This window comes from Aphelocoma coerulescens, chromosome 8 (assembly GCF_041296385.1).
Source record: "Aphelocoma coerulescens isolate FSJ_1873_10779 chromosome 8, UR_Acoe_1.0, whole genome shotgun sequence".
NCBI lineage: Eukaryota > Metazoa > Chordata > Aves > Passeriformes > Corvidae > Aphelocoma > Aphelocoma coerulescens.
The window spans coordinates 11,678,533-11,691,973 of NC_091022.1; the positions used below are offsets into that span (position 1 = coordinate 11,678,533).

Here is a 13,441-nt window from a genome sequence, read left to right on the forward strand (position 1 = left end):
CTGGTGTTGGTCTGATGAACAGACTCTCCTACTTGCATAGGTTTATAAGCTTTAACTTTGTTTTTATCCAGGTTCACAGCTTTATCGTGTTTTTTCAGTATCTAGTCTTTCATTGGCATCGCTGAATACAGGGGACAATGAGAGTGTGCAGTCAGGCAAGAGAACACCAAGGTAAAGCTAAAATAACCATTTCATTTAATAAAATTTGATAATCAGCTATGTAAAACTAGCATGAATTTTTTAGAGGTCGTGTATATATTGTGTACTCCGAGAACAGGTATGTTTTCCTCATTTGAGACATGGATAGTTTCCACTGTCAGACATTCAGTAACCAAGCCATGATCATTTGTTTTGCAAATTTTACCAGGTAAACCAGTTGGGCAGGTATAAATGAGGTGAAAACAAAATGCTGTTCACACAGCCTCTTTAATTCACCTGCTTGTATCTAAGTCTCAATTTGTGGATATTTTCTAAACCTGTATGCTACGTGCAACTACATAGCTGCTTTTCTTTTTTTAACATAGAAGTTTCTTTTCTGCTTGTTTTTTTTTTTTCTTTAGCAGTTGTACAGGGAATTACTGAATGCTCACTAGGACTTCAGCCTTTTCCAAACACCAGAATTTATTTTGCATTAAAAAATCACCTGAAAATAACAGAGAAATTTTAACTTTTTTATACAAAATCTGTATTATCATTCAGAGGAAGATTATTATTTCTGTGAACAACTTGATAATACTCAGACAAATACTTTTTTTTTTATATAAAGAAGAAATGGGGTAGAAAGGCAGACTAGGAAAAGGGGGTTGATAAGGAGTACTACATATTATGATATTGCATGTCATGTTTTCATGGCCGCTACACACTATTCATCAGCTCTGACAAGCCTGAAGCTGGCTTCAATTGACTTCTCAATTACCTTGATGTCTCAAGAACTGACTTTCCAGTTATTACATTAGAAACTTTCAGAAATGATTCAATTAGCCTAACATCTCTTGTCATCTCTTAAAAATTAACAGTTTTAATTGAGAGGGGGATTTCTTCCAGCTGTATTAGTTATTACAAAAGGCTTGATGTTGCTCATGTACACAGTCTTTATAGGAGATGACCCCTGTGTATGGGGCTGTAGTTGTACAGTGCTGTACTGTGCTTGTAACAAGCAGTACATCTTCCTCAGGCTTTGGATCTGATTTAGGGGATTGAGACTTTTAAAACATTGTAATGGTAACAAAGTTAAAAGAATTTTCAATATCTGTCCAAACCCATATTTTCACCTTGTCCCTGCATCACCATTGTCTTTGATGATGCCACTGAGAGAATCTCGGTGACACATTTGTCACCTTCTTTATGCAGGTGCTAAACACAAAAGGTATAGGATATATTATAAATTGAATTTTCACCTGTTGCTGATTTTACTGAAAATGAGCATGCACACAAATGTTGACATGGTACCACTTTTTTCCTTATTCTGTGCCTTTTTCTCACTTAGAAAACTTTCATTACAAGCTACAAATTTGACTGCCTTTTGCAGTAGCCACAATCAAAAGTATTTTGAATATCTTGCAATAATTTAAGAAAACTTTACTATCTTGCTTAGACCTTTAAATGCAAAATTATTGACATTTGAGTGCAGCCTGAAGAAATACAGCAGCAGAAGTTATTGCTTGTGAAAACAAACTTTAGAGGGGAAATTGTTTTGCTGTCTTAAACATAGCAGTTCTCACTGCCAGTTGTTGCAGTCATAAGTGTAAATGAACTAGATTTTTACTTCATATTCATCATTCTATCAAGAACTGGTTTATTCACTGCATGAGATCACATTGGTTTGCCAGTACATGTTATAAGTAACTCAAATTCCCACTGAGTAATTCTGTTTCACAACCAAGAACATCTATTAGGTTTCTGTCCCTCACATGTAGCCCAAAAACTGGCTAACACATACCTCACCTAAACACCAACTTCTTGCATCACTCAAAACACAGTAAATATTGTGCATTTAGGTTTATATTTTATAATTCAAATCATTGTGTTCTATCTTAGCACAGTTTGCCTTCTTTTCGTATCAGAAGGCTTCTCAGCTGAACATTGTAAATTGTTTTAATAGATTTTAAAACTAATGTTTAGGTCTGAATCTGTGGAAGGATTTTTATCTCCAAGTCGCTGTGGTAGTCGTAATGGAGAAAAAGATTGGGAAAATGCATCTACAACTTCTTCAGTCGCCTCTGCTACAGAGTACACAGGTCAGTGACAACAATGTTCAGAAAAGTACCTGCCTGTTAGTGGTCTTATGCATGAAAAGTTTTCAGTTACCTTGATTTGGCTTCCTAAAACTTAATTGAGTTTTACCCTTCAAAGTAGAGGGTAATAATACAAGGTTAACATTTTAAATCCAAAATAAAAGTACTGACTCAATAGCATTTGTGATAACCAGAATAAACTGCAGTCAGGCTCAGAACAACACATGGGCTCACACATCACTCTGTACTTCAGTAGTGTCTCTATGAAGGCACAAAGCATTGCAATTTCAACTCAATTTAGAATAGAGTGACAAAAATCAAAAATCAAATAGCAACAGCAAAAAATCTGTGTAGCAATGCAAATATAAATATTCTGCACCATTTGTTTCCTAACAGATCCTTTGTTGTTTATTAAGAACTTTATGATCTGACTACTAATTCTTTACTCTATTATGAATCAAATAATAATGGTATTTTCCTCCCTTTTCTCTAACTATACCACATGTGATACTGCCAAGACCTTGCATCATCAGGATTATAAAAGCTCCACTTTTGCCAACCTAATATCACTTTCTTTGTGAGAAGAATAGCATAAGGTTAGGTATTTTCTAGGCTCTTTTTTGCCCAAAGCTTAGACAAACTGAGATTTAATCTTAAATTTAATTGATGTTTGTACGTTATTTTCCTTTCCAAGACTTGGAACTGGTACTCACATGTTGGGTTTTTTAATGGTCTAGATCCAAGTACACATATATTTCAGAAATTAAAACAGGGGAGATTTCTTGTTCAACCGGATGAATCAAGTCATTTTACAGACAGAATAACCAGACAAGTGTAAGGCCAGATCTTCTGGGTTTTGGGTGAAATGTTTCTGGAATTCCAAAGAGGAGAGGCAACAGTTACTTCAAGCACTGAATATGCCTCACTGTTATACCTCTCACCTTTGAAATCACAGGTGTAGAAAAAGAAAAAGAAAGCCTTTCCTCTCTCCTGGACAACTGAAATTTTAGTTAGAAATAGAAAAATGTTTTGTTGTTCATAGAAAAGGTCTTCTGAGAGAAAAAATATTTACCAAGGCTGCCAATAATAATGATTTAATAATGAAAGACACATTTGTAAGTAAATTCAGTGACAGCTGAATGACATTTTACCTATTTGTGAAAGTTGTGGTCTCTAACCTTGTTCTGTGTTATTCTTGGATTTGTGATTTTATGCATGCAAAAGTTCCACACTAGAAGTGCTTCACAGCCTTTGAAGTAACTCTTTGTTGGCTTATTGATTAATTAAGCTTATTTGTCATTCCTTTTCCATAGGACCAAAGCTCTTCAAAGAACCCAGTGCTAAATCCAATAAGTATATAATTCAGAATGCACTGGCACATTGTTGCCTGGCTGGAAAAGTAAATGAAGGTCAAAAGAAAAAGATCCTGGAGGTAAGAGTATCTTTCCCCTAAAAGCGTAAACACTTAAACCAAAGTCAGGCATTATGGAGACTCTTAAGCATAAATACAAATATTGAAAGGAATCCTCAGAGATTATGGCAGCAATTAGTGAAGGGATTGAGTAACTCCTGAGACTTGCTTCCTGTGTAGGCAGAAAGGCTCTCCAGTGCTGTACAAACAAGAGCTGTTACTTTGTACATGCAGCACAGGAAGCTGAATTAATTCATGCGTTTAATTAATAGTTATTGCTTGTTTTATTGGAGAATTTTGTAATATGCTCACAAAGTTGTTTTCCCTTATACATAGAGATCCTCAGATTGGGAAATTTAGAACTAAAGCACAGTGCCCTCATGAACAGAAAGAACTGAAATACATCCCTTCTAGGCTCTTCTCCAGTTTCCAAGCAGTAGGGCAAATTCAGGACTTTCTTTAAAGGAAGGTGCCTTCCAGTCTTCTCTCTTACACTGGTATAAACCTTTCTGAAGGTGCACAAATATTGTAAGGGTAAGAACTCAGGACCAGTTTCCAGGTGTTTCCAGGCAAAAGGAGTAACACAGAGTCTGAACCTTGAGAGTAACAGGACTGTTCCATTTACCAACTATGACAAATACAACAGATTAACTAGATCAAACCTGATAGACACTTGGAATCCAGTTTGAATTTCTTTCCTGGAATAAATTTCACAGCAGTATTTCTTGCCCTTTCTTCTCTTGGTAATTCTTCTGCATCCATGTCTAGATGCTGCTTTCTTTGTCTTTCCAGACACTTTCTGGAAATACCAAGTCAGGAATCAGGACAGAGTCTTGCCATTTAAGTAACTTGGAGCAAAATGACCCTCAGAAATCCCAGAAAAAAATAGCTGCAAAAATGTCATGCTTAACTTTAGGATGAAGCATACATCACTTGGTAGAGGCTATATGTGTTCAGGGCACGTGTCCCATAGAAGGTCTGTTAGGTGGAATAGGAATCTGAAGATTTCAGCTAATAAAGAACATTTCAATACATTTCAACTGACTTTATGGTTTGACCAAGCTTAAGTGGATTTAGGGAGGACTGAAATTCCATTTTAGCACCAGAGGGTCTTTCAGACATACTGACACATCTGAAGTTTCTTGTTCCCAAACTTGCAAATATTAGACCAGCTTGATGAAATGGATGATGAGAAGAATTTTTATCTGGTCTATAAAAAGACTTTTAGGATGTCTGTTCTTGAGGTACAACTAAACAATTATAGCTGAAATTGTCTAAATAAATTAGGTTTTGCTTGAGATGATGGAAATCTACCATATCAAAATTCAGACAGGTGAAGCTTAGCAAATTCTAATGATTGAAAACAAGGTCTTTTAGTGGACAGAGTTAGACCTAAGTTTCAGCTCTGGTAGAAAACTAATTCAAAATGAAATCTAATGATTTAGAATGTTTTCTAATTACAATGCAAAATTCATATTCTGAATGTTTTTCTTTCTTTCTTTCTTTCTTTCTTTCTTTCTTTCTTTCTTTTAAAGGAAATGGAAAAATCTGATGCAAATAATTTCTTAATCTTGTTCCGGGATTCAGGCTGCCAGTTCAGATCTCTGTATACGTACTGCCCTGATACTGAAGAAATCAATAAATTAACGGGAATAGGTCCCAAATCTATAACAAAGAAAATGATAGAGGGACTGTATAAATACAACTCCGACAGGAAGCAATTTAGCCACATACCTGCCAAAACTTTGTCTGCCAGTGTTGATGCAATTACCATTCACAGCCATTTGTGGCAAACCAAGAGACCAGTAACTCCTAAGAAACTTTTACCGACCAAGGCATAGTAGATGGGAAAAAATTTGCTTGAGACAATTGTGATAAACTTGCACTTCATCTTTACTGCCTATAGGAAATAGATTTCTAGTTGCCAACAAGACTCTTAGAACTTAAAACTGGACACCGAGTTCTATTATCATGTCCAACTGGAATGTAAACACAGTGTTTAGGAGTGCAGAAGATTAACTCTTAGGTAAATAATTACGAGTGATTACAGAAATGTTTGACTTGTGTGGAGATTTGTATGTGCTAATGCAACATATAGAGTATATTTGCTCTGTATTTTGATTAGATACACTGAAGCACTGAATGTTCCTCTTTAGTGACTCAAACTACATTTTTTACATCTGTTGCCTTATATGTTTGTATTTGTGCTTGTCTTGAAATATTTTTCTTTCACTAAAGAAAAATTTCTTAATATTCTCAGTACCATTGAACTTTGCATACTGACTTACAGTAAAGACTAAATGATAAATTGTATGTCACTGAATAACAGCTGAATGGGTCTGTTCTGCAAGATCCTTATTGTGCTGTAACAAAATCAAGATTCATTCCCCTGTGTATTTTTAATTCTTTTTCAATTAAATAGTACTGATTTGCTTATAAACTAAACAGTAAAGGAAAAACCTTTGAACTGCTTGAAGTTTCCTTCAAATGAATTATTTAACAACTCAGGGTAAATTTAGGTGATGCAATTATTTCTGTTTCAGTAAGTTGCCATCTGAGATGTAATGACTGACCATGTGCATGTTCTTAACCATTAAAACTCAAAGTAAAAAGATTTGGTAGGTCTCTGAAACAGTTTAAACAAGTGTGCATTCATTGCTTTGCACGGCTCCAGCTGCAGAGAGAGCACATGGTCAGGTCCTGCTTCCTCAAGGAAGGAATGGGAACTCGTGAAACATTCAGAACTAGATCCCTGATGTTGCCTAACAGAGCACTAAATATTCAGAAGAATCACAGAATTCACTAAGTCACAGATCTTTGAGAAGTTGTTTATCTAATTCCCATTGATTTTAAGATCCAGGCCACTTCCTGCCTTCAGATCTGCCAACTCAGACTTGAATCAGTTTTCTAGGGAATAGACATCTGGTAAGAATTTTCAGTGTGTCTTCGTAAATTGTTTTCTTGACACTAACAGGTGATGTCTTGTGACACAGCAATTTTTAAATACATACAACAAAAAAGCCTAAATGACATTTCAGTACATCTATGACATGACCATTTGCAAAACCAAACTCTAGGCATATTTCAGTATTATTTATAAAGGGCTGCATTTTATTTCAAAACAGTGTTTGACTATTTTGTTTCAGTGTTTGTTTCTCTTATAATTTGCTTTTAATATAGCACTGTTCTGAAAAAAAAAAGAAAACACAAACTTGAAGCCTCCCCTAAATCTGTGGCTATTTTGATAACATCATACACCAGAGAATTTGTTGGGGGGGGGAGGGAAATCTCATTCTCAGGAAAAGACTTGAATGATTTGTGATTCTGTTCTGTTTCAGTGTTGTGACAACTCCATTCACATAAGACAGTATTGTGCTATAAGTATGTAGTCCATTCAGTTTCATGGGAGACTAAAATGATGTTCATATTTCTCTCATTAAACTGCTTTGAGAGAAACTGCCTCACTACTACAATGTGCTCCTTTACTTAGAGAAAAGATGCACAGGAATGAGATGTCATTAAGCAGTTTAGAACAGTACTTTTTTAAATTATTATAAGGCCTTAGGCATCAGTGCATCTGGATTATAAACATTTTCTCAAAAATGCTGTCAGTTTACTGTAATTTATGTTCTTATATTTATGTATATTTGTTAAAACTGTAAAAAAAGAAAAAACACTTTAAAATACATGTTTAATATGTATGTGGCTCAAAACTATTTGTGGTTAGCGGATTCCTATTGTTTGCATGTATATCACCAGGATATGTAACTCTTATATTTCAAGTGTATACATATTGTGTATATAGGATATAAATAATATTAAAAAGGGGGGAAAGAGGGTTTGCACATTCTGCCTGTTAGACAGTTCCTACAGATACCATTGTAGGAACATCTTGAAAACAATATGAAACTGTGTATAATATACAGTGATTCAAGAAACCAGGAGGTTGGAATTAACTGACACATATACGGCGAATAACTTCAGAAGAAGTTTTATCATGGGAGGCTTTTATTTCTAAAATCTGTTCTATGATTTAACTGAAGATTTGCAACACCATAAAGACACATGCATCAACCTAATCAAAGTGAGCTTAAATACAGGACAGGAATTCTTTGAGTAATTTAAAATATATCTGAATGTATTATGAAATTTGCATTTGTCAACAGGTTAAAGATTTGTGCAATGTCTAAAAGTAGAATGTGAATAATGCAGTTGAAAATTTCATTGCTCGCAGTATAAGGTTTTACTTAATACAGGAAAAGTAAAACTAGAGATGCTTTTCCTTTTTAAGCCTGCAAATTTTCTAATTACAGTGGATCTTTGGTTGGGATCATGTTTAAAAAAAAGAAGAAAAAGAAAAAAAAAAAAAGCTTTCCATAAAGGCCAGTATTTATCACTGACCTTTCCAGAACACACTGGTGCTTTCATCAGGGGTATTATTATTGTTGCTACGACTGAATTGCCAAACTCTCGTCTTAGTTTTTGGAGCAAAATTTCATATTCTAACAGTCATAATAGCTACTGATTTTTTTTTTTTTTTAATGTTAGTATGACTGTTAGTTTTTATTATTTGGCTGTTTAAAGCCAAATTCAGCTATTTAATTATGATTTATTGGGCACTGTTGAAAAATGTACAGTGTATTGTGTGCTTACTTGTCCACTTCTATGGAGCATAGCTTCCATATTTTTTCAAATGCTGTGCTGTAAAATATTGTCATTGCTACTTATGTGGTACAGTGTAGTTTTTTCCTTTCATTTAAATAAAAGCATGGCACCAAAATAACATTTTTTTGTTTTCTTGCTTACCTCTAAATATAAACTAAAATTATAAAATGTTCACATTAATGTTTAAATCTTGTTTCTTCTCATATTTCAGCAACATGGAAATTGCAGGAAATATGCACCATTGTAATTTCTTCTTTTGTTTCCCATCTTTGATCACACTTGCATGGATAATCTAGCTTTCTGATGTTATCAGAGGAAGGCTATTGAATAATTTGGCTTCGTATTTCATTAGTGAGGACAACAAGGTGTTATCCTGTTCTCTTCAAAACTGAATTTCACAATTTTAAGTCACCTGATAAACTTCTAGGCTCTAGTTAGCTTCCATTTTTCCAAAGCCACAGAAACTGGTCAGGTTAACAGGTTTGCTTCAGACTGAAAGGTTGTCAAGATGAACTGAAGTCTTATCTTTGTCAAGATACTGTATAAAGCATGTGTGTGAAATAGTTTGTGCTTGCTAGTGATGCTCTCTTGAACAGAAATGCTACCAAAAAAATGAGGGGTCTCTTCCAGATTCGTAAATTAGTAATTTTCCAGTCCAAATCATGTCTTTTTTGGAGTTTTGTGTTGTCCTGCTGGATTGCAGAGTAAGAGCAAGGACTTGCTGAAAGTGGCCATGACATCCCTGCACTGTCAACAGGCAGACTGAGTTGCTGGGCTAACTTACACAGATAAAGAATCTCAAAACTGCAGAGCTGTTTGAAGAGTAACTTCAAGAATACCAGCAACGTGACAGTAGGGCTTTTAATGCTGAATTGAAAGCCTCTGTGGAAGGAAATTAATAGCTTGCCCTCTTCCCCCTGAAAACTGGTTATTTTTCAGCCAGCTCAGTCAGTTCCCTGTACAGCATCACAAACAGGCTGACACAAGCAAGGAATTATGTTGGAACACAAACACCCAGTTGCACCCAGTAAAGCTATTTTTTCAGTGGTGAGCCCAGCTCAAAATTTTCATCTAAAAACAGCCATTGTACAGATCTGCTTTAGAACAGACTTTGTTTTTTCTATCTTTTGGCAAATAATACCGCCCCTGAGAAACTTCAGCTTATGCCCTGGTTAATTTAACGTAATATGTACTGTGTGCCTGAATTTGTACAGAATTTCTGATTCAAAATTTGTCCTGCTGTGGGATCCAGTACAGAGAGTTACGCTTGGAACAGAAGGGTTTGGATCGATTGCCACACAAATGTGATGCAAAAAATAGCTTTGTTTCTCAAATCCAGCTGTACTGATCAGATCAATGTCAGATGTCTTTCTTCCAACAACTTAATGAAAAAGACACAGGGCTACACCTTTAACTACTTAGATCTTTTCAAATGGCAAAGTAGCATTTATTTGCTGCCTTGTTACTAATTTAATGAGCTGAATATGTAGCTTGAAGAATTGTGGCTATAAAGATGTATCTTGACAGCCACAGCCCTTTACAGCTGCTTTTACATTTTCTAGTTAAATAATTGAAAAACAACAAAAGGAAAAAAAATCCCCTATAAACACTCTTATTCCAGGTATAGATTGCAGAGGGAAAAAAGTACATTTAATATGTACAGTATCTCTGTTCATTTATAAGCAATTTATTTTTAGAAGCAATCTGTTCCATTTAGGAAAAAAATACGTGATGTGTTTGTATATGCATACATACAAATGCACATTTACCTTCAGACTTACTTGCTTACTTGCTTTTATTTAGACAACCACAGCAATGAGTCAAACGTGGTAGGGAAGTTACTCCAGCTTATTTCCTTCTAGCAAGAAAGAAAAGCAGCTCTTACACTCGAAACTACTGCTCCTGTAGGAGGCAAAGAAGCAATATACAACATGCACATTTCAGTACAAACTCTTTGGGAGATGGAGTTCTTTTAATCAAATTTCTGAATTCAAGGATAATGCTGATGGATGCTAGACAGAACTGCCTCTGATCAGGAGAGCTAATAACCACCAGGATTCAAGAAAGGACAGAAAACAGCACAAACAAGGTAAGCATTCACTGAAAAAAAAGTTATTTAAAACTTTCTTCAGAATCTTATTCAGCATTACAAACAACTTGATGTATAAAATGCTTAGGAGTAAATAAGTATTTATCTTTGGATAAGCTGAGATACATGAAGTCACACCAAAGTGAAATAGAAATATAGATTTTTTTAACTTTTAGTAGAAATACATGCTAAGTACCTTAACAAGTGCCTTAAACCTTGAAAAGCTGCAGCAGGGACCTTAAACTGCAGTTCTTACTGCAGCAGTGTTACCTTTTCACAGAATTCTTTACTTTAGACAAAATATAGATAGAACTATACTGTTCACATTTTTTAGATAGTGTTCACATAAACAGTAAGAGCTGATAGAAACAATATGCAAATCTGTGTAATACCTATGTAACACTGACAGATTTGTGTAAGCAAGATACTGAATTTTTTTCACATGTGTTTAAGCTTGCAGTTAATGGTATGTGAACTTCGTGGAGATGTACTAAGGAATATCTGTATGTACTTTTATGTCACAGTTAATGGAGCTTTGCAGAAAGACTAAAAGCAAATATAGAGCTTTCCATCATGGCAGCTCTGTCTTATCATTTCTTCATCATCACTAATCTAAGTGTCTGCAGTACAAGACCTGGCAAGGCCCCACAAGCCTGCAATTATTTAAATTACTTGAAGCCAGATTATACTTTGGCTCAGTATTTTTCTTGTTTAAGCTACCTGAAACTGGAGCTATGATGCTGACATAAAGAATTCTATAGATTATGCAAGAATACTGCTGAATTGACACCTCAAAGTTCTGGAAATCCTTTCTTGAAGTGCGTAAAAACTGTTTCAGAATAAGGTTTTGGACAGAATTTTTTTCTAAGTTTTTACAAGAACATGTAAATATAACATAAAATGTAAAGAGTTGAATGTTTCTGTTACAAGTACAGAAAATTGGGATTGGCCCATTTTTAGGGCCAACACACAGAATCAGCTGAGTTGGAATGGACTCACAAGAATCATTGAGTCCATCTCCTGGCCCTGCACAGGACCATCCCCAAGAGCCACACCACGTGCCTGAGAGCATTGTCCAAATGCTTCTTGAACTCTGTCAGGCTGGTGCTGTGAGCACTTCCCTGGGGAGCCTGTTCCAGTGCCCAGCCACCCTCTGGGTGAAGAACCTTTCCCTGATATCCAGCCTAAACCTCCCCTGTTACACCTTCAGACCACAGAGATCAGTGCCGAGATCAGTGCCTGCCCCTCCTCTTCCCCTCTCGAGGAAATTTTAACTGCAGTGAGGTCTCCCCTCAGTCTCCTCCAGGCCGAACAGACCAAGTGACCTCAGCTGCTCCTCATGGCTTCCCCTCAAGCCCTTCACCATCCTCGTGGCCTCCTTTGGATGCTCTCTAATAGCTTAATGTCTGTTTTATATTGTGCTGCCCAAAACTGCCCCCAGCACTTGAGGTGAGGCCTCACCATCTCTCCCCTTGCCCGGCTGGCGATGCTGTGCCTGATGCCCCCAGGACAGGGTTGGCCCTCCTGACTGCCAGGGCACTGCTGACTCACGTTCAATTTGCCATCGAGTGGGGCTCCCAGGTGCCTTTCCATGGCGCTGCTTTCCAGTGTCTCATTCCCCACCTGCAACATTTGTAAAATAGTCATACAATTACTATTTTCTTTTCTGAAGTGCTCCAAGCACAGACTGCAGCGCCCTAGTTTGTCACTAGGCAATGCAGATCTCCTCCTCCACTAATCCTGATTTTCAAGCTCTCAAAAACCCACACCCAACAGCTTTGCTCTTTATGGGAGTTACCTTCTTTGCAGTAATGAGTAGGGTGTTCAAAGCAAGCTCAGACCATCCCAAACACGTTTCTATGCTTAAGTAAAGAGTTGCAAACAACTAAAGAAGATCTTCCATTGGCTCTCTTCCCATAGGATGCTACTATATGTATCCTCACCAAAACTTAATAACACTATGATTGCCCCCCAGAGCAGGGCCACCAACTACTGCTACCTATTCTTCCAGACCTCTTCCAGAAAGGTTAGTTCTTGAAATCTCTTTCCAGAGTATAGGAATTTGCTGCTTACCTGTGAAAGGTCCAACATTCTGAGCAGGAAACAGATTTCTCTTCCTTTCAGGTCCATAACTGGGAAGAAGCTTTATCTTTCTTGCCATCCAGAGATACAGTCTCATAGGTTTGGTCTCCAGACCTCCACTGAAAACAAAGCTACTGCACAAAATATTAGTAGACTACTGTAAAACCATTCTGAAATCAGGATTAAGTTTAAAAGCCTATGTGTATTTACCTAGAATTTTGTAGGTTAAACAAAGTTTTAAAAGGACTTTTTGTATCTGTGCTCAGTAAAGTTATACATACCACTCAGTTTAGACAATTAAAGTTACCTTGTTTTTCCACGTTCCAGTTTATCATCTCTACTGTATCATATGCATTGGAAAACAATTTCATTTCTATAATTACATTTTCTCTTAAGCAGAGCCTCCAAATGCAACTAAGCAACAAATTATAGCTTTGGAAGTAAATGGAAGTATTCAGTGTTTTACCAGTGTTTTCCTGGGAAGTAAAGTTGGGACTTGAACTGTCGAGTTCCACATTTTTTGCACATGTGCGGCTAAGTCACTGCTGTGCAGCCAGGCACACTCCTTGCTTTGAGCCATATGTTTGTATTCCTGTTCAGAAAGAAGAGAGAAAAAATAACAAATTTCCCCTCTGCCCTTCAGCAAATCCTCAGCAAAACAGTTAGCAAGTAGACTTAACCTCACTGACATTTTGTGAATGTGACAGAGAATCCAGTTCAGCTTCAGTCAAATCCCTGACAACCTTCCTGGATCTCTGATGCATGGCGCACATGCATAATTAACAACAACAACAGCAACAAAAATTAAAAATCGTGCATCAACTTGTCAGAAAATTGCCACCATCTCCATTTTGGCAGGGCCTACCAGTGCACTGCAGTGTGCTCACAAGCACTCTATCCAAGTGCTGTACTTGCATTTTAACATGATTTTCTGTATCGCATCTCACCACTACATATAAA

The 13,441-nt window shown here is 36.5% G+C and overlaps 1 protein-coding gene across 4 annotated transcripts in view; it reads left to right on the forward strand.

Moving 5' to 3' along the window:
* CAMSAP2 (calmodulin regulated spectrin associated protein family member 2) overlaps nt 1-8,436 on the forward strand; it is an 82,496-nt gene extending 74,060 nt beyond the window's left edge. For 2 of the 4 annotated variants that reach the window (XM_069022453.1, XM_069022456.1), the window contains 4 exons: nt 72-171; nt 2,122-2,237; nt 3,548-3,666; nt 5,181-8,436. In XM_069022453.1, coding sequence (XP_068878554.1) covers nt 72-171; nt 2,122-2,237; nt 3,548-3,666; nt 5,181-5,486 — 641 coding nt within the window. In that variant the 3' untranslated portion in view covers nt 5,487-8,436. The remainder of the gene's footprint in view (nt 1-71; nt 172-2,121; nt 2,238-3,547; nt 3,667-5,180) is intronic. The other 2 variants (XM_069022454.1, XM_069022457.1) reach the window with 1 other exon arrangement.
* Nucleotides 8,437-13,441: the final 5,005 nt, after the last annotated feature.